At 42.0% G+C, this 21,584-nt stretch overlaps 2 protein-coding genes and 2 long non-coding RNA genes across 5 annotated transcripts in view; 1 reads left to right on the plus strand and 3 right to left on the minus strand.

Moving 5' to 3' along the window:
- fam222ba (family with sequence similarity 222 member Ba) overlaps nt 1-3,354 on the minus strand; it is a 29,090-nt gene extending 25,736 nt beyond the window's left edge. The window contains exon 1 of one of the 2 annotated variants that reach the window (XM_020085944.2): nt 3,215-3,354. The gene's annotated coding sequence lies outside the window, so the exon portion shown is untranslated. Of the gene's footprint in view, nt 1-2,047; nt 2,165-3,214 lie in introns of those variants that run through there. The other variant, XM_069539793.1, reaches the window with a different exon arrangement.
- Nucleotides 3,355-7,876: 4,522 nt separating this feature from the next.
- Nucleotides 7,877-15,237, plus strand: eral1 (Era-like 12S mitochondrial rRNA chaperone 1). The gene is made up of 11 exons (XM_020085294.2): nt 7,877-8,150; nt 10,035-10,193; nt 10,359-10,486; nt 10,598-10,675; nt 10,768-10,814; nt 10,901-10,962; nt 11,082-11,194; nt 11,407-11,712; nt 12,459-12,608; nt 12,863-12,943; nt 14,756-15,237. The coding sequence occupies exons 1-11, from the start codon at nt 8,045-8,047 to the stop codon at nt 14,876-14,878; spliced, it is 1,353 nt and encodes a 450-aa protein (XP_019940853.2). The 5' UTR covers nt 7,877-8,044; the 3' UTR covers nt 14,879-15,237.
- Nucleotides 15,238-16,314: 1,077 nt separating this feature from the next.
- On the minus strand, nt 16,315-17,012 carry LOC138413795 (uncharacterized). Its single transcript, XR_011246200.1, has 2 exons — nt 16,839-17,012; nt 16,315-16,675 (listed from the first exon to the last, which is right to left on the minus strand). It is a non-coding gene; the product is annotated as an uncharacterized lncRNA (long non-coding RNA).
- A 636-nt stretch (nt 17,013-17,648) lies between these two features.
- Nucleotides 17,649-21,361, minus strand: LOC138413796 (uncharacterized). The gene is made up of 2 exons (XR_011246201.1): nt 21,228-21,361; nt 17,649-18,265 (listed from the first exon to the last, which is right to left on the minus strand). It is a non-coding gene; the product is annotated as an uncharacterized lncRNA (long non-coding RNA).
- Between the last annotated feature and the right edge of the window lie 223 nt (nt 21,362-21,584).

The raw sequence follows: 21,584 nt of genomic DNA on the forward strand, positions 1-21,584 counted from the left end.
GACCTACGTTTAACCCTCACACTGTGTCTCCTGACTTTGCCCATTCACACAAAGGCTACCAAACATCTGCTCCCTGTCTGGAACCACACTCAAGCAGAGAAGGCACTGGGTGGCCTCATAGACAGTCTCTCCAAATGGTGGGTGGCTGAGTGGGTGAGTGTGGGCTGACAGCTGAAATGGTGACTGGAGGACAAAAAGGTGGAGCCGGTTGGCAGATCGTTGGTACCTGGGAAATCTTTGATCTGCTGTCCAGCTAGGGAAAAGGGCAAGGTTGCCCACCCACCCTCGTGCAGTGATTATTTCATTTAAAACAACCAGTGAGAGGAAACGACAAATCTGCTCTGCACATAAACTTCACAGACAACACCTGCATGTGATTTAACATACACAGGGCTCCTGCTGGAATATGAAAGGAACAAAAGTATCACACTGGGGAGAATGCAGCGTTACGCATTTCCAATTTAAGTATCGTCTCTAAAATGCTACATCAAATGACTGGCTTCTGAATAAACCAAAATCAGCATCAGCCGTGTGGCTCATTGCAGCGCAGAGAATCATTGCATCAAAAATATGCTGGTTAGCCGAGCCATTTCACAGTCAACAATCACAGAATCAGGACTGTTACTAATCAATGTATTTTAATGAGCTCCCTGTGAATCCCAACAACAGCTGAAACATAAAAGCTGCTCAAGTTCTCTGGTTCACTCTTTGTACTTTGTGATCTGTTATTCATAGTCTTGCTCTGAAATCTCAAAGAAATAAATCAGAGCTTTGATGTTATCCTCTTACTACTCTGTCTGAAACAAGGCTAATGTTTGGAATCAGACGGTTTGGCTGTCCTACTGAAACACTAAACATTTGGGCTTTAGAGTGAGGAGCTCACCGTTTGCAAGTAAGATTACGAGTAAGATTGGTCTCTAGAAAACTATGTGAGTGTGCATATCAGAGTCACACCGTACTCCACTCACCACCCTACTTCAAAGTTTCCACTCACAGTAAGTGAATGTTTTTTCTGCAACAGAAAATAACCTCATCTACTGGCGACTGGGAGCCTAAAGCAGCAGAGATGCTACACAAGTTTTTTAAAGGAAATTACTCTTCTCTGCCTGCGATGTAAATCAATATTACATCCAATATATTTGTCAGTGGCTGGCCGAAAAAACCAAGACAAACTTGCTTTCCTGTCAGTTTGGCCCTCGGCAAAGACTCTGGGTTTGTGGTGACAGGTCAAAGAGTCAGCACATGACTCATGGGCAGAGGAGGATAGACACTTTGAAAAGCTGAGCAGGGATCTAATTAACACATGCATTCAAGTGGTATTTCAATTTGGTGAAACACTGTAATTTTCTACAATGCTGACCGGCATGACAAACAAGTCAACAAGGTGCTTCCTGCATTTTGGACTTAATCAGTCAAATCTTTATGTAACAGCAACAACACATCTTCTTTTCTACACAGAAATTGACTTAATATTTAAGCCAAACTTTTATTTTCAGTATTAAGCTTTAGCTGCACTAAATATAAAGACAACACAAACTGTAATAAGCTATTAACCTTTGCATCACAGTATCTCAGTGTCTGTGCAGCATTTCACTTTCATTCATCTAGGTGTCTGACTCCTGTCATTAGAGGCTAACTGCATTTTACAGATGGGGAGAGGCCTTACAGTCATTTGCTCCTCAGACCTAATTAATCTTCATTTTGCTGGGAAACATAGCACCTCAATGCAAAAAGGATTCCTTCTACTACACGATAATTGCAGAGAGTCGAGGGGCCCGAGTTTCCCAGACAACATGGTCTGAAATTTAATTATCTGCTCTTCGGAAAATGTAGGAGAAGAAAGCTGTGTTGCAAAGCTGCACTTTTTGGGCAAGTAATGTCAGGCTGTTGTTTGAGTAAGCACAGGATATCAGTGGGCACATAAACTAAACATAGTTATTGTAAAGAGACTTTAATGGCTTTTTTACATTTAGAGAGATATTTTTAAAACATCAAAATTGTCATGCTGATGTGGACACAACATTAGATTCCAGTTTAATCATCTCACCATGAGCAGATCACAGATGTTCACATCCATAGTCAAGTCACAGCCAGTCACAGAGGTGTTGCTTAAACGGCAACCCCTTTTTAATCATATCCGTCAGGCTCCATGTCATTACAGAGGGACTACAGTGATAAAGCCAGACCCGGGACAGCCAAACACAACACGGACAGGCTGTGGCAACATTAACATTCCGCCGTGTAAAGATCAGGCTCGGAGGAGGAGGGGGGGACATCGATAGGATCCCATTAGTTAAGTGCGCCCTTAGGATACCCGAAATTTGATCAGAGATAGACCTTTTCCTCCCAGACACGAACCATTAGACGTTATGGTTAAAAGAAAATATCGCTGCTCCCCTGCTGCTCTCCTCCTCCTCCTCCTCCTCAGTGGTCGAGGTTGTGCGGCAGGATCAGGACGAGCCCGGTGACGTCAACCTTTTGTTATCACCTTTAACACTTCGCCTCTGCAGGTGCGAACAATTCCCCCGCGGGGCTGCGCTGTGATGAGGGGCGCTATTTGCAGAGGCGGCCACAACATCTGGATCACGGCTGTGGAGACGACTGACACTAAATGTGGACAGATGCACGCAAGGTCCCGAAACGAGCAGTGGGAGACAACTTAGTGACAGCTACGGCAGACTTTAAAAGCCAGGAATAGCAAAGAGATAAACCACACTAACAACTTCCAGCCACAGCCAGGAGAGGATGTCCTGATTCCTCTGCATCACGTTAGAGATAATGACACTGATGAGGATTTATAATCATGAGGATGATTTGGCAGGGAAACGGAACAACACATAATCCTCACTGCTTGTTGTCATATTGCAATAAAACTACATGCTAATAATGTCAGCAACACAAGAGCAGTTTCATTCAGTTGACAACAGCTTTTAACATGAGTGTGGCTCATTTAGCGCCCGAATAAAATAATGTTGACTCACAGGAGACAGGCACAGACAGAGGCAGTACAGAGGAGCAGTGTGGCGGCTGTAAACCTGCATGTTGCCAGTGTGCCAGCTGACTGCCCAGGCTCCCGGCTAGCTAACCTAGCCAGTCTGAAACATACACAGTCCCATTGTTGCCTCCTCAACCTTTCCCGACATTAATGTCGCCGTTTGAGAGGATGTCACACAGCACCGGGCGACGGGCGGGTTATTAACATGCGTCTACTTACTCTCCGTTCTCCGCTGCGGAAGGCATCGTTTAGTGCGTCGCCATGGTTTAAAAACGGACTGATTTTCTCCCGTTGCCCTGCGCTGCCGAATCACTGCTGCTGTCTGCGGCAGCAACTTTCCGCGCATGCGCTCTAACCGGGACGGTTCCAGACTGCGCTGCGCGCTGCGCGGGGCCGGCGAGCGATTTAAAGGGACAGTCAGCGAGAGATCTGATTGGACGGTTAAATATTTGTAAGAGAGGGAGGTGAAACAGATTCAAATATTAAATATTAAATCACAGTGACTGCTGTTTATTGTTGAGTCATAAAGAAATCTATACCTTTTTTGCGTGCTACGTATGTATTATTATTATTATTATTATTATTACTACTATTATTATTATTATTATTATTATTATCCATCGCAGCGGGATATAGTCAAATATAGCGGTAGTAGTAGTAGTAGTAGTAGTATTAGTAGTAGTAGTAGTAGCAGCAGTAGTACTAGTAGTAGTAGTAATAGTGGCAGCAGTCGTACTAGTGGTAGTTCCCACAGTTGCCAAAGTGCTTACTCATTGTGGTTTCTGTACAATTCCTAATTCCTGGACCTTAATAGTTTCAGTGCCTTGAGATAATGTCTGTTATGATTTGGTGATATACAAATAAAATTGAATTAAACTGGATTGAATAGTAGTAGTAGTGGTACAAGTAATGGTATTACATGTAAAAAAAAATGTTCAGGGTTGGTTGAAAAGCTCTGTGGGAAAAGCCATTCAATGCACACCACAATAATGTTTTATATGCTGATGGTGTAGTGCTTGCTCATTGTTAGGTTTCTCTAAAATAAGTCTAAGTCTTGACCTTCTATGTAAAGTGCATTGAGATAGAGTATATTATGATTTGGCGCTATACAAGTAAAAATGATTTGCATGAAATGTGACCAGTAGTCAAAGCTAACCCAAGAAGCTAAACTATCCCTCAGTTAAATACTATATTAGATTTAATGCAAATTGAAATTTAACTATAGCTCAAAGGGGAATACTGTGTGTGCATTTGTCATCTGTAATTGCTTTAGAAATTAAGATTTAACCTACAAAACATTTAACCAGATTGCAAAAATCATATATACACCACAACATGGAGCCTAAGTCAATTAGTTCACTGTGTTGTCAGGAAGGTGTGATGCCACAGACAACACCGAATTAATCTTCATTGTACTGCAGTGTTAGCTATGGTTTTGGATCCTTAGCAATTAATACAATCCTATTAGTGTGTCAACATAAAAATAGGGGTATGTAAGCTATATTGGTAATATGGGTGAACAGATTGATTATGGAAAAAACTAAGCTTTCAAGTCTCGATCTCAAATACCCAACACCCCCAGTTTGTCAATTTGATATTGGTAATCAATATTTCTTGAATCAAGTCCAGTTTGCCTTTGAAAAAACAGATTGTTTATGCTTCTCACTGGTACAGATATAATAGTCATTAGATACACAGGCACACTATTTTCCTTGAGTTGCATTGTGCTTGCATTTTTGTGTCATTGTGCTCTTCACATACTGTATTATGCATCTTGTGGGGAAGATTAATCCCGGGTAGAAGACTTCACGGTCAATAGTGTCACATGCTTTGTGATTTGATGAAAGGTTCTATTTGTGCAGCCTGATGTGTATGGCTCCCTAATCAAAGACTTATATTTCTGTGACAACTAAAATAAATTACTCCATTACAATCGCCCACCTGCCCTCTCCACAGTATTGATAACGTTTTATTACCAGAGCGAGACAGATGGACAACACAGAAGACTGTGGCAAGTTACGGGAATGCTTGTGAATGTTAGCTCATGGACAAATAATGTCAAGTCAGAACCTGCACAAAAGCAATCAAAAAAGAATGATTAGGTAGAAGATTACACATGTTCAACTCTGAAAACACTTCTGAAATACAGCACAGTGAAGGATAACTCCATATCCTGGGTTCCAGTTTTGACCGGGCCTATTAAAATACTCCAGCCAATTTAGACCTGCAAGGTTCACTTCCCCTATCAGCGAGTGAAAGAGAGGAGAATTTGGTCTGAAAGCCCAATCACACACAACGCTCTGAGTTCAGCAGGTGGGGAACTAGCAGCAGTAGGCACCATCAGGCAATAATACAAAGTTAATGATGCAGAATGGTGTCTTTCTCCATACCAAAGAAGATGTCAATACAGGATGTTTAAGAACGCTGTTCCTAATTACGCTTTTTAAATTCACCACTGACGTGATTGATGATTTCAAAGGGAGGCATTATTGATCCACTTCACAGACAAGTCCCATCGATTGCAAGGCTAGAATGAATACAAGTTTTTTTTCCCCCTTCATCTCCCCCACTGAGAGAGAGATTGTACAATCAGAGCATCAGTGTGACCTATATGGGTAGTTTAGGAGCTAAATCACCTCTTTTAAAAAGCAGCCTGAACAAGAACATATAGAGGAGTGATTGCTGAATTGAGGGACCTTGTGGGACCTTCAGGGCATCACGGAACAGTTAAAATCTCACCACTTTCTCATTTACCAGATGTTAAAATTTCATCCATCCATTCATTAATCTGTGGGATATTTCACAAATAACATATCTGTGTTGGGACTTCTCAGCATGAAATAAGTTTCAGCTGTTTTATAGACAGTCACCCAGCTGTGCAGCATCTCGCCTCTCGCGGCAATCAGCAGTGATGGAGTGATGGATGCTCTGACGCACTGACAGATTGTTTTTTTCCCCCCACCTCTGCTCCCTGTTGACATGCCCCATTGCTCGTGCTTCTTATTCCACAGACTTTGTTATTCCTCGTGAACAGCAAGGTCTTCTTATTAGTGGAGAAGCTGCCAGTTTCCTGCATGTCTAATTCCAACTATTAGCAAATCAACAAGAGAGGAGGTACTCTGACATCACCTGCAGAGAAAAGAAATCTGCATATTCAGGGAGATTTGACTGATTCTCTATCAATACATTGTGTTCTGTTTGAATTAAACCAAACATGATTGATTACCACACTGAACTGCAGCACACACAAAGAGGTCCTCCATAACACCATGTTGAATCTCACTGGCAAGTGCACTTCAAATGGCAAAGTGGGCTACAGCTTATGATTAAATGGTCTGCAGGCGAAGCCTTTTTGTCTTTTTTTGTAGAGAGAGCTCTTTCTGAAGGCCAAAGTTAATGCAGTCATAGAAAGAACTCTGATACACTCCCACGTGAAATGGCCATGTGAGGAAAGCCCGAAGGGAGAAAAGGCCTTGAATGAATTTGAGAGGGAGAGAGTGGGAGGGAGGCAGATAGAGAGAAAGTTCAAACATTACTGATCCTAAAATATCCTTTTGGTTTCTGGTTCAATTGGAATTCGGCAGTAAGTGTCTGCTAAAAGCTCCATTTTTGTTGCCCTTCCATTGCTGCGGAGCTTTTAGAGTTAGATGATGACAGATTGTGAGCTACCTGATATCCTTCATCATCCTCCCCAGTGGAGGTGTTTGTTCCGCCCTGGGCAAGTCCTCGAGGACTAACAAACAGCCGGCATATTTGATGGACTATGGGGAGACATCTGCTCTGCCTGTCTTTGCCGTGCAGAATGAAAACAACATGTTACAGTGATCAATCAATATGCAAACTGTGTCCTTTTGGACTGATGATTAACCTCTCAGACTTAATGCTTTTCAAGTCATATGAGCTTGTCATTGTAAATCAGGGCTGAATAGTTATAAGGTGTGACCATGAGAGAATAATCTGCATGCTCGATACAACCTGAACAGCATTTTCACAACAGAGTTTCAAGCCCCCTCAGGGATAAGCTCTGCTGTGTGTGCTCGAGGGACGAGAGGGAAAGAAAAAGTCTGCACAGTGCAATCTGATTCGTGGTTGTAAGCTCACCATCCCTCACAAAGAAATCAGGAGGAAATCAACCCAGCCAAAACATCCTTTGAGGACTTTCAGCCATTTTAAACTGTGAGTTGCTCACATCAAGCAGATGTGTTCGGGTGTTGGGATGAGCTAATGGCAATAGGTTGATTTTAGCCCCTGAATATCTTCACTGCTGTAGACAGGTGGTTCCCTACCTGGTTCCCATGGAGTCCTGAGAGGAAAACGCAGCATTGGCTGCAATACGATGCATCGTGACATTTAACAAATGAATGCACATGTCAGTGCATATTAATCTTGTTATTGATAGGTGTTTGTATCTTCTAATCCGACTTGAATGTTTGAATTTACTTAAATTGTTCATGTGTTTGACTATGACGTATTGTAAGGCATTCTTTAGTGTGTAGAGAGGTACGGTGAAATAAAAAGTACTTAAGTTTGTTTAACATTATTATTATTATTTTACAAAATGGTTTCTAAACCTGAAGCCTTTTCCTCCTGAATTACCTCCTCTCCTTGAGAGTTCCTCTAAATTGAATTATCTAACTCTCTTTTTATATATCTTTCCGTCTTTGCTCTTATGCAATCACTTTGTGGTCACTGAGACCCCGATCTGTCATTTCTGATTTACAAACTGAGGCCTAATCTCCTTGTGCAGTCTTTGTGTATCAGTCAAGACAGGAGCACTGGGTAAACACTAACAACGTAAATGTAAATAGACCTAAATCAAGTCATGTCAGAGAAGATACATTTCAAACCGGGTTCCTCCGGGCGCCAGGGGGCAGCGGAGCCTTCACACGAACCTCAGTGAGGACACTCTTCAGAGCGGAAGTCGTTCGTCGTTGGTCAAAACAACATGGTGTCACCCTGTGGGCAATGTGAACGTAAACAGGGAAGCTCAGCTCAGAGAGGATAGACACCATCACACCGGCGGGAGGACTGCAGGGTGTTTTAAAGCTCATGTCTCTGAGAGCGTGTGCTCGGGCTGCCAGAGACGCCGCGGTCGTGTGCACACGGCCCCTCGTGTCTGCTCGACAGGGAAGTGCGTCATGGTTCCTCACAGCGGGTCAGTGACGAAGTGACGGGGGTTCTCCTCCTGGTTTCTATCTGTTTATTTATTCACTTCACCAAGGACCACAGCGGGTCTGCAGGCAAGCGGGGCATGATCATTAAATGTTGCAAATGCACTGAGGTTTGAAGGGATGGTGGCGACTAAAAGGCTGAGAGAAGGTCTGCTCCTCCATGAGTCTGATGTGATGGTTTTAATATTCCCCACTAAAACCTGTGTTCACCCTGTGTGAGGAGAGATTACTGATTATAAACAGAATAAGTTACAACATTAGTGGAAAAATGTAGTAACTTTCTGTTTAACAATAGTAGATTTACACCAGTAACTTCCCTGAATGACAAGACAACACACACCAATGTAAACACCAGCAACTTATTTTCTTTAAAGGCATAATTTAATCCACATTTAAAACACAAAAGCTTTTGTAGTGATTAAGTACACCCACCGCTCAGAACTGTTTAATACTTGTTCCCTTACTTAAGTTCAGACACATAACGAAGTACATTTACTTAGTTACTGTACTTACCTTATCTGTATAGATGTATTTTCAATCTTACTTTACTACATATATAAGTAAATAAGTGTTTTTTTACTCCACTGCGTTGTTAATGCATTGTGTTGCATGTTCACTTAGTTTAGATGTATTTTTTAAAGAAATCAATAAGGGAAGTTGGACCATTGATCCAATCAGAGGGGACAGGTAACATTAGACCCCGCCTCCTGCAGCAGCAGCATTAGTGGTGAAGAAGAATGACCTAAGATGTTGAGACGTGATGAGAATGATGTACTGTTACTTTTCATACTTAAAGTATCTTTAAAAGCAAGTAGTTACTAACTCATATTCAAGTAGAAAAGTTAATGTAGTACTTTTACTTGACCACATTTTTGTTTATTTATTTGTAAAATGAATGAATCTGCTGGAGGTCCAGGTCACATACACTGAGAATGAGTAAAGTAGGAGACAGCTCATTAACCTGCTGTTAAATGAACAATGTTTAAATATTTATATAATCTCTATTTTTCAGTGGAGGGGTAGATTTTATCATTACTGTTATGTCTTAGAATATTTCTGGAGGTTATCATTAAACTTTAATTGACTCTCCTGCCCTACATCCAACAGCCCAAACCTCAGTCATACGTAGTTTTATTTTTGTATGTAATTTAGCTTACTTTATAATTTAGAGACAACAAGCGAGTACTTACATTTGAAAACCTGGATCTAGCAACACTTAGACATTTCTTCTTGATACCTGACTTGATCAGTTATCAATATTATTGGTAACTTTCTGTCAAGCAACAAAGAGAACAAACCAAAGTTTTTATATTCAGCGTCTCCCACCAAAATGTCAAACAATTCAACTCCTCATAAATCATTGCAAAGGTGATATTGACATATGCAAGTCATGAGTTGTTTACATGTTTGCAGTCGTTTTCTTTCCTGTCTTTGTTGGCATGTCACCACAACTTACTATTCAACTGCAGTAAAGTGTAAAACCAACTGGACAGAAGGAATTATACTGCAACATTGTCTTCCACAGTACTTACAAAACAGGGGCCCACTTGTGAAAACATCGCTCTGTAGCCCTACCAGTGGACTAAAACTCCACAGGGTACCTTTAGGGTGTACTATTAAAATTATGAATTATTTATAGCACATTTAATGTGATTTCCAAAGGCAGCTCTGTGTGCACAAACACCCAAATACTTAGTTGGAAGAAGGTGTTTCTGTTATAAATTTTATGGCATGATATACACTCTTGGCAGAGAGCTTATGAATGCATAATAATACTGTGTCAGTTAAACATTCAGGTAAACACAATCAGTCAGTTACCTGGCAGCCCTGCTGGCAGTGAAGTGATGGATATGTCGATGTCTTTACAGGAAATGCTGCCTGCCGCAGAGGAGGGAGGAATGGATTTATCTTCACGCCTGCCTGTTTTATTACATCAGAGGCGTTTCTCAATAGACTGATGAAAGGCAAAGCAGCAGAAGCAGATGGCAGCTTTTATCGCCTCCCAGCCTCAGTTCCGCCGGACAGTGGTAACCAGACCACTACCTCAGAGATTTACATCCATCAACTCATCTAATCATTCTGGCTCAAATAGTGCTGACGTCATCCTTCCACCACTCTCATTCCTGTTTTTACTGCAGCCACATTCACTTTTACTGCCCGTCTAATGATTAATTCTACTTGGTTTTTTCCAGGTGAACAACTGTCTTTGTTGCTGAGACATCCAGATCAGCCTGACAACTCAAAGGTTTTGAAAGTGGCGATATTAGGTGCCCCGAATGCTGGGAAGTCCACGTTGTCCAACCAGCTCCTTGGCAGAAAGGTATCTGTCTTAACTGCCTCTGTTGTAATCTTCCACTGTCTAATGTAGCTGTCCCACTGAGGGGGAGGAGGAGGTGTTTGCTTTGTTAAATGCAGTATTCATTTCTTCAAGGTGTTTGCTGTGTCCAAAAAAGTACACACAACGCGGTCACGTTCCCTGGGCGTCCTAACAGAGGATGATACACAGATAGTAAGAGCTTTTTCCACCTCTTCTGATGCTTTTTAATGCCATTTGAAAGCCAAATGCTTCAGTCAGTACATATGTATGTTATTTTTTTATAGATTTTACTGGACACTCCTGGTCTCACCACTCCATCAAAGGTTAAAAGGTGATTTATTAGATTTGTCACCATTCTAGTCTCCATAGAGTATAATCGTACAGTTTAACGGATGAATCAACCCTCTGTGTCCACAGACATCAGCTGGAGAAGTCTTTGCTTGTGGATCCCTGGAATACAGTCAAAGAAGCTGACCTAGGTATTTAATTTTCTTATGCTCAGCCATTTTTTTGTTGACTTGTGCTTTTGGTTCATGGATTAAACACAAAGTGGAACATAGTGCTTAGTTTCAAAGGTTTATAATGGGAACTTTTCCAGTGGTCGTGGTGGTGGATGTGGCAGACAAATGGACGTGCAGGAGACTTGACTTTGAGGTGCTCAAATGTCTGGCCCAGCACCCAAACATCCCAGCTATCCTGGTCCTCAATAAGGTATTCTGGACTCACACTGTCATCAGCAGCTTTTACATCTACAGACACTAAAACTTTCATCTGATTTTTTACATTTTTATTATTATTATTTTATTATTCTCGGCTGCATATACAGTTATTTTGTGATGAAAATAGTATAACCAGACTTTCATATGACATCTCACAGAAACTTTTCTTATAGAGGTCTTCACTAATACTCTTCTCTCTGTAAGGTGGACCTGGTGAAAGCTAAGGACAAGCTGCTGGAGACTACAGCAGAGTTGACATGTGGAATGGTGAATGGACGCAGAATGCGGGTCAGGCCAGTGATCAAGCCTCCATGGGCTGAAAAGAGGCCAGCGAGGGATTCAGAGTTGTCCCTTGACGCAGACAACGCAGTGCCCGAGGATAGCAGTGAGCCAAACTCTGCACTGAACAAAGAGCAGCTCAAGGCGCTGAGGAGCCAGCAGGGCTGGCCTCACTTCAAAGATGTCTTCATGCTGTCCTCTGTGGACAAAGAGGATGTGGAGACACTGAAGGTACACATTGGATCAGGGGTGTGGAGCCTATATAACATCCTTCGCTGCCATAATAAATGATTATCATGTGGCTGGCACTGCTTCTCTTTGGCTATTTGTCTGATGTCAGATGGAAGTGAGGATGATATTACTTGCAGCAGGGCTTTTCAGGTTTGGGAGAGTCAGAATTGAGTTTTTTCAAAGAATCAGATTAGTGCTCACAGCGGTCAGTCGTCCCAAACAGAAATGCAAGGCTCTGAGCATGTCGTCTCGTGCGTCAAGATTACAAACAAAGTCAATGCAAAGACACGTCTAGACTCAAATATGCGTCAAGACCCTTGGGCATTGTGTCTGGGGCATTTGACGCAGTGCATTTGATGTGAAATTTGCAACGCACTGGGTGTTTGCTCGCCACCTCTGTGCTAGATTATATTGGATACACAGTAAGCATACAAACCTATAGAAAATGTACAAAATTCATGTTAAAAAGGGGAAAGGAAGGACATCTCTTGTCTCAGTTTTCAGACTTAACATGTTACAGAGACAACATTGTAACTAAAAGCTGTAGCAGTGAAATACCAGTATGTAAAACCTAAAGATGGTTTACTATTTATGTTACTGATTATTCTCCTCTTCAACATTTCCACACATCTAAAAAAAAATATAATGTGCACTGAGAATACAATTTTGAAATATTATGGTAATTTAAAGCTAAGTTAATTTTGTTGTAGTTTAATGTCTGCCGGGCTTTTATTTCATCCTTTTAGAGCTACCTCATGGTCACCGCCAAGCCAGGGTCGTGGCAGTACCACAGTGAGGTCCTGACGGATCAGAGTCCTGAGGAAGTTTGCACCAACATCATCAGAGAGAAGCTTCTGGAATATCTGCCTCAGGAAGTGCCTTATTCAATGACACAGGTGTCTAATTCTGCAGGGACACTCCACAGCACATGTGATAATAAGCTGACAGCAAAACGACAACACCTATTACATCCCACTGCACAGATTCTGAGGCCTATTTAAAGCCCTTCATACTCACTTTAACTCTCCATTCTGACATGAGCATTGATGCAGCTATTCAACCCAACCCCCACCTGCTTCTCATGCTTCACATATGCGCTATGGTCATTTTGTCAATGATGTTGCTAATATTGGGATGTTTCTGTTTTCAGGCTGTTGAGCTCTGGCAAGATGGAGAAAATGGTGAACTCGATATTTCAGTGAAACTTTATGCCAAGAAAGAAACTCACATGGTAAGTGCAATTACTCTGTTTTATCACGCCCATGTAATATGTTATTGTTGGTCAGTGGCCAGTGCATTCTCCCATTGGTCCTCCGAAGTTCAGTGCATGTCTGAAAGCAGTTTTTCCTGTTTTTTTTGTCTGCTCCAGTCTTCAAGAACACCGTGAGAGGATTTTTTTCAAATTTGATACAAACGTTTTGTCGTTCAAATGTATTGGATTTTAGAGGTCAAGGCAGCTGTGAACTGACAAACCACATTTTTTGCCTGGTGAATGTGTTATCTTAAGAGCTCCTCGGGAGAATCCTTTCAAATTTGGCAAATTTGACATTAGTTTTAAATTGTCAAGCTCAAGGTCAAAACATTTTCATTTCAGCCTCTTAAACATGTCATCTCAAATCGGACTTTTGGGAATTTAACTTTAGATTTCCATCAGTCTGGAAAAAAACATGTAATTAAACTGAAACTGCACTGGTTGGCGGAAGCATACAACCCCAGAGTGGTAATTGTAGTTTTTTATGGGAGTAACTTAAGCATTTTTGTCGTATTGGAACGACAGAAAGACTTAATTGTTCACATCCAAAATCAATGATTAAAATTCAAATGAATCCATTTGCCTGATCGCCAATGTCAAATGCTGCAAAAGTTTCCATGTAGCCCCTTCTTTATCAAAGTCTCAACTAACAAATAACGTTTGCTTCTCTTTAGACGTTCTTTTGTTCACATCAGATGTACTATGAATGCAGCACAAACCAGAATGAGTATGCTCAGTAGAGCTCATACCTCTGTCAAGGCTCAACAGTCCCCTTAAATTCAATCAAGCTGCAACAAATTGCAGACACTCATCGACCAGTTCCCTAAATGTGCCTGATTCTTTCATCAAGATCCATGAATTATGGGAAATTACTGAAAATGTAAAAAAAGAAAAAGAAGCTCTCTCTCACAATGTTAAAGAAAATGAAAACAAATTCTGGATCCATCCGTTGGTCTGGATCTGTGTCAAAATGTAAATGTTTCTTCCTTGGCCTATACCTCATCCTTCCAGGAAGTTTCAAGAAAATCGATAGAGTAGGTTTTGTAATCTTGTTTACATACAGCAAAACAGCCAATGAAAACATAAACTTGTTGTTCGAGGTACAAGCCATCAAAAATATTGCTGTCAAACTAATTCAAGAGTATAAGAGGGGAAAAAATGTACAGCTTCTAGTATTTATTCCCCCCCACCCCCACATACCTTGAGGTTCCTCTTTCTTTGTGTTTTTAACTAGTAAATATTTGAGCAGCTTTTCTAAACCATACATATTTGATGACAAAGAATATTTGAGGCTACATCTGTGCCTCTGAAATATTTCAAGGCCAGTGACCTCTGAGAGTGAGTGAGTCACGCCTGCATCATTCTTCAGCTTTTCCACTCAGCCAAGGAATATATCCAGAGGTGTAAACAGTTTCAGAAGTCAGGCGGATTACCGGCCACAGGAATCAAATATCATCTGCTCCATCAATAGTTCCTTGTGCAAAGATATGTGTTCAATTTTCTTTGAGGAGATTGAAAACGAAAATGAAAATTTGAGTGTAACATTCTCTTTACAATGTTTAAATCTTTGATTGCAGTTTGGATGAATACAGTTAAGAAATATTTCACAGTTGTATTTGACCATATACTGTAGTTGACATCATCCTTTAATATGGATGCATTACATTATCTTAAACTAAGATAGAAACTTAACTGAAAATATGTCTTTCAAATGTTCCAAATGTTCTTCATGCAGTAAAAATACAACCAATGACTGTCTATTCACCGGTGCTCTGTGTCTTGTGTCTGTAGCCGATGGTGATCGGCACAGCTGGCCAGATGGTAGCGCAGATTGCCCGAGAGGCGGGCGAGGACCTGAGCCGGGTCTACCTGAGGGAAGTGAAGCTAAAGCTCTCGGTCAAGCTGATCAAGTGAAGAGGATGGAAGTGTCTTTAAGCGGGGAAATCTTAAAGAGATGAAGAGGTGGAGACGGATCCCGCTGGATTTCTCCACAAAGGACAGACCTTAAGAGTCAAACGAAGGATAAGATCCTGTCTTAAGTCTGAGGTGGAGTTATGAGACAGCAAAAACTGTATCCATAAGCCCAGAGCTGCCACTGACTCTTTAAGGAAAAGAAATAAGCTTATCAAAATAATAAGTTTGACATATAAGTTTGACCTTTGCATCAGCAGCATTCTATCAGGCAGAAGTATAAGTCCTATTTATTTAAGATCAGATAAACAGTGGTAGAAAATGTGATTAAACTGTTGTAAAATAAACCTTAGTTAATTTTTTGTGTGATATTCTGCGGGTTATTTTATGCTTTTGAATGTTAGCTGACAGTTGAAGATAAAGGGAAAGAGAGATGGGAGGTGACATGTGACAAATGTCCCCAACCGGCGCCATTTTAGAGACCTTCAGGCCACCCACTCTCTGTGCAAGAATGAGATGCATCAGGGAAATGGAGAAAACATGTTAATAAAAAGCAGCTAACGCAAGCGACAAAGCAGAGTGCGATGAATTATAGACACTTATTTATTGCTGATATATTTTAGGTAAAAAACACGACGAAGACTCTCATCAAATGGATGTTTTGACTCAAGTTTGGCGGTGCGTTTACGACTGAGCAGATTTGGCGAGGTGTGTAAAGGCTGATGGTTTATCTTTGGCTCTCAGAGCTCTTTACTTGGCGGGCGCCACGTGCAAACACGGCCTGTAGATAAACTGAAGTGTGACCTGCCCAGTTAGTGTTCACTCAGATGTCCCTGATGTACAATCCACCCCTGTTCCCCACACTCCCACATTACTTTAGCCCTCTCCACTTGGCTTTGAAGTGTGGCCATCCATCCCCCTGACTATCACTTTTTGTTCTGCTGCTTCTTTCTTTTTTTCCTCCCTGCCCCCTCTCCCTCCCCCTGATTTTTTTTGGCTCTTATAAAGCCCAGCACTCCCCCTGAGGGTTGAATTGTCTCCCTAATGGATGGCAAAATGGAGCACTAACCTGATGCTAAAATGGGTCAGATAATGGTGATTAGATTCATTCCTGCTGCCTCTGAGTTAACTCGACAGTTACGCTATCCGGGGCATCTTGATGAATAACCAGCCAGTGGCCTAAAGCGAGGGCGATGGGAGGAGGGGAGGGAGAGGCCTTCAATGTCTCACAGAAGCTGTGTCGACCCCTCTAGCTCTTTCTGCAATGGCTGCTTCCCAGTGATTAGACAAGCCGGGCGCGCAGCAGAGAGCGCAGAACAACCCAACTGCTGCTTGAAACATCATGACTGATTTAGCTGGCACATTAAAGCAAATCTACGAACACAAGATGTGTAGAATGCTGATACCCTGCTTTAGATGTGACAAAGAAAACAAAGAGGTGACGCATAATCTTTATTTCACATGCATCCACAAGTACGTCTAAGAATGGCATCAGAAGCTCATTAATAACACGTCGATCACAGTCTCCTCCTGCTTGGTCCTGATGACAATGAGCGAGGGCCATAGAACCCTTACCATTACTTAAACTCAGTAATGGTAACGGTTTGACGGCCCTCCTCTGTAGCGGGACGCAGCCTGCAGTCAGTTGAGCCTGAGTGTGTGCTGATAGGATCCAGAGCGGGAATGAAACCCTGGATAGTACATCATCTATACTGTAGTGTCTCTATAATAAACTTACAGTATAAGATGATATCCTGTCCAGGGAACAAGACAGAAGTGTTAGGAACATGTTGTTGCAGTCTGTAAGATGAAGGAGGAGAAGGTCAATCGTTGGAAATAATATGTTAAAAATATTTGATGCTTTTTAATGAACTTAGCATGTATTTAAATACTGAACGAAACCACTATTTTAAATAAGGTGTCTGATTAAACAGCCTCAGCATCCTCTCTGTTGCATACTCACATTTTGTTGCATCTTCTGTTGCTTGCTGACACTTTCCTCCTCGTGTTCTAAAGCTGCCACACGTCAGGTTCACGGTCTCCTGACTGTTTGTCTGCGGTGCCGGGCCCCTGCACTTAAAGGTCCACGCCAGATGTCATCACATTATGCTAATGAGCCCCGATGACATCTGGGGTGGACCAGACATCACGGGTTGAACTTTTTCTCTTATCTGGTCCAAACCTGACTGCCGCTGTCCACTGATGGTCCACACCCATATTACACCCAGCTGGACTCACAGCATATTCTTTAAACTGTTATATGAGACTACAGCAACAGCCTGAGCAGATACATCTTTTTATTAATAGTATTATCAATCAGTCATATTAGTATTTGTGAATATCATTGGAAAAGTAAACTGATATTTCATTTACAGTGGTCTATATCTTTTTCCACTTAAATCGACTAAGCAGTGGCTATGTGAGGGTTTTTCTAGTTTCTTATTTACCCCAATTCTTCTTGTCCAAAGCCACTTCACACACTTCTGTTGAGACTTTTGACCTTTCTCTGTCTCACAGTATTTAAAAGAACAGCAGTAAACCAAAACATGTCTTCTCTCCTGTCTATTAAAAAACGCTCAGAGCTCTATCTCACACCGTCATCATAAATCGAACGTTCGCCTTCCTCTGAATGTCACATCCTCTTGGATTTATGCACAAAGCTTTCATGGATTGGAATTTAATACTGCAATATGTCAGCTGATGACATGTTATCTGACATATTACATTATGAGGATTTCGGGTTTTTCTCATACGCAGAGACAGATTCAATGCGGAGGAGGGATCTACTTTTTTATTATATATATCAAACATATACAGAAACACTGCATGTCCAATTACAGCTGGGCTGTGATAAAGCAGGTTAGAGGCTGTGGTTTGTCTTTTCAATCCCTGAGGGTTTGTCTTCATCCATTAAGAACAGACTCTATGAAGAGTCTTACATTGTATTATTAGAACTGGATTCACTAGATTTAAACCCTAAAATTTATTTTAAAAGTATGTTGAGTAACAATTGAATTCTGGTGTCCTCAAGAATACACAGATCAAAGCCATTATAATAGAAATATTGACAGTTCACTATATTGACAAGTTTATTTATCATATTTGAACATGTATGAAGGAAGAGTTTAACATATGAAATTTCATTTTAACTACACTATTTTAATATTTTCCTTCCTCACAGTGTCTATCTTAATGAATGGATGTTGTTACGTGAACTATGATATGTTCTTCAGGAGGGCCCGGGTTAGGTGGGACACTGCAGTTGCCATGGTGACCCACTCCCTGGTCAGGGTGTGGGGTCTGGTTGGGGTGTGAGACGTCCTGTAGACACAGATAAGGATGGAGGTGGGACTATCTGGGTGGTTTGGTTTCCCTCCAACTTTTTATCTCCTGCACAAACGATTCAGCTTCTTCAAAAAATATCCACTTGCATTCAAAGATAAGTTTTTTACAGACTAACAGTTTGGCCTTTTACCCAGACTGATGTGGCCACTTACAGTAGTTAATGTAAAAGTCACACAAACGTTGAGAACATGGAGAGAACTATCAACTCTTATGTGAGAAAGTGGTTAGGAGTCCCAAGATGTCTGAGCAACATCAGCCTGTATGGACACAGCATCCTCCAGCTGCTCAAGTCTCTAGGATGTTTAAATGCACCAAAACAAGGCTGGAGGTGAACCTCGAGTCCAGAGACAAATCTATACGGGCTGTTGGACCCTCACTGACAACAGGAAGACACCAAAAGATGCAACGCAACAAGCAAAAGCAGCGCACGAGCACACTGACATTGTGGGCCACGTTCAAAAGGGAAGAGGAGGTTTGGGCATAGGTCAGAGTAGACCCCTGGAAATCCAGCGTCAGGAACAGGCAGCAAGATGTGCAAAGACTGTAACTCAAACCAGACAGGGGCAGTGATTGAAATGGGAGAGCATAGAGAAAAGAAAGATCAGCTGGAAGGACCTGTGGGGAATGGGAGCAAGCAGGATTAGGTTCCTGCTTAGAGCAACCTGTGACAACCTTCCCTCAACCAAAAACCTACAGCAGTGGTTGAACGAAGATCCATCCTGCCCACTGTGCACAAATCCAGCTCCCTCAGGCACATCCTTATTGGTTGTAAGTCTCTCCTAAGGTAGGTATACAGGGAGACACAACCAGGAACTCCAATTTCCTGCATCAACAATAGAAACAAAGAGAACTGCAACCAATGCTTGGCCATCCAAAACATCAAATGCAGTTTAAAGGAAGGAGAGGGCCTCCTCCACTGACCAGGAGTGGTCAGTTGGAGCAAGCCCGAGAGATGTTGGTGGACGTGGGCCAGCAGCTTACAGTCCCATCACATATTGTCACTACCACCCTAAGACCGGACCTAATGGGTCCAACACCGTGCGTGTTGTCTATTTATAAGAATTGACAGCATCCTGGGAGGATAATGTTGATGAAGCGAATAAGAGGAATAGGCTGCAGTACGCAGACATGGCATTTAAAGAAGAGCAACGTGGCTGGAAAGCAATAGTTTGCCCTGTGGAGGTTGGCTGCAGGGGTTTCAATTGCAACATCCACCATCAGGTTCCTCAAAGATCTGGAGATCCATGGACAAGCCACACAACACAGAACGCTGCAGCCACTGGCTCTAGATCAGGAGGAAAGATCCCAAATAGGCCCCAAGATGTTAGGAACATGCACCCAGGCCTGATCAACCTGTGGTGGGCCGGCCTTAGAAAAGGGTGTCTTGTGATTAAAACAACTGATGACACTAAAGTACACAACTGAAGATATGTCCCTAACATCTGCTGGTGGTCACTAACATCCGATAACATCAACTGGCAGTTGGCATTAATGAGTGTGGTAGAAAGTACAAGGGATATTCTCCATCTTGTCCTATGTTCTTAAAGGGGACAGTGTTTAGTTTAAAAAGGCATAGACGTAATGATGTCTGATCTACTGAGTGAGCCACAAGGCTTTCATAGTACTTTCATAGTACTGCCATACAAGCCAGTAGGCAGTCAGATTTACCTTTAGCCTCAGTGTACCCTCAAGTTCGGCCTTTATCATTGATTACAAGGTCAAAACACTTTATGACACTAAGCTGCACAACTGAAGTTATGTCCCTAACATCCACTGGTGACCACTAACACCTGCTAACATCTGCTGGTAGTTGGTAACTTAAATTTTGCAGAAAACCTTCATCAAAATGCACAAGGGATATTCAACATCTTGTCCTATAATATAAAACACTTGTATTTGTTATTTGAGCTGATGGAGACAAAGAGCCTCCCAGGCTTCGTGCAACAACGTTTTGTTGACAGTAATCAGGGGAACTTGTTGGGGTTTGATTCAAGTGTTTGTAGTAGTTTGTGGGTTTTCTTATACACCAGTGTTTCAGAGCATTACAATAATGTATAAATATATTTGATCCGACTAATTAATAGACATTATGATCTTCCTCTGAGCATCAGGTGTAAAAGACATCATTCCTCTTCTAGTCAAACTTTTTTCTGTTCATTCATCTGCCATTAACTGATTGCATAGTTCATGCCACTGTTGTAGAAGTATATGAAAATTCTTGCTCCTATTAGAAGGGAGATTGTGTCCTGTGGGAGGACTACAAACATGGCTGCACATAAGTTTGGTTTAACCGGCACAACAGCTGCCATGTCTCTAAAGGTTGTGTACATGTATTCACCAGGATGTTAAATACAAAACCTCTGGGACATGAGCAGCATGGCAGTTGAAATCACTTATTTCAGACTTGTTTTTTTTATTCATGGAGAAGAAATGTTTGTAGTAATTGAATCATACCACACTGTGTGGAGGATCAGCAGAGCTGGAATGTAAATACAGTACATTTACTTGTAGTTAAGGGTGTGAGTATTTACATGTAATGCCACTTCATATCTAATTTCCATACATATGTTTATCTCACCACAGGCATCATCACCTCATGACCCCTTGGATTTAACTGCTTAGTCTCTGGTTCAAAAACAGTTAAGGCCCAACAGTCACCTTTAATTCAATCGAGCTGCACCAAACATCACAGTCATTGATATCAGTTCCCTAAATATGCCTGATCCTCTCAGTACAGATCGATGGAAAACAGTGAAAATGTTTGAACAGTCCTGTCTCACAATGGTAAAGACAGTGAACAAAAACTCCCGCGTTGTCACAGTCTGCTCTGCTCCTCCCCTGCTGCTCAGCCACACCCCTCATCAGTCTAACAGCTTCACCTGCTGATCTCACCTGCTCACCATCTCCCATCAAGCCAGTATTTCAGCAGCCTCACTCCACTCACTCTTTGCCGGATCGTCTTCGTTCCCATGCCTGCCTCTCCAGCACTTGTTCCCGGATTGCTTACCTGGTATCGACCCGACTTGCCTCCGACATCGCCTCTCGTCTCAGCCCCGGTAAATCCACCAGCCTTCTGTCCCCGACCACGAGTTTGCCTGCCGGTGTTCTGTTCCTCGTCTGCCTGTGGCTGATTGGCACTTGGCCTGTTCCTGCTCAGCCTAAAGACCCACCTGATCAGCTTCACCTCTCCAGCTCACATCCTCTGCTCTTTACCTGCTTAACCTGCTCATTAAATAGACTGTGTTTCCGCCGGCCGCCACGGCTGGCCCTTAGTCGTTGGAATAATTAAAGAACTCTTTTGTACTGCATTTGGGTCCCATCCTGGTTTGCGACACGCGTCTGCCCCCTGTCAAAAATACTATTG

Source organism: Paralichthys olivaceus, chromosome 15, assembly GCF_024713975.1.
Source record: "Paralichthys olivaceus isolate ysfri-2021 chromosome 15, ASM2471397v2, whole genome shotgun sequence".
NCBI lineage: Eukaryota > Metazoa > Chordata > Actinopteri > Pleuronectiformes > Paralichthyidae > Paralichthys > Paralichthys olivaceus.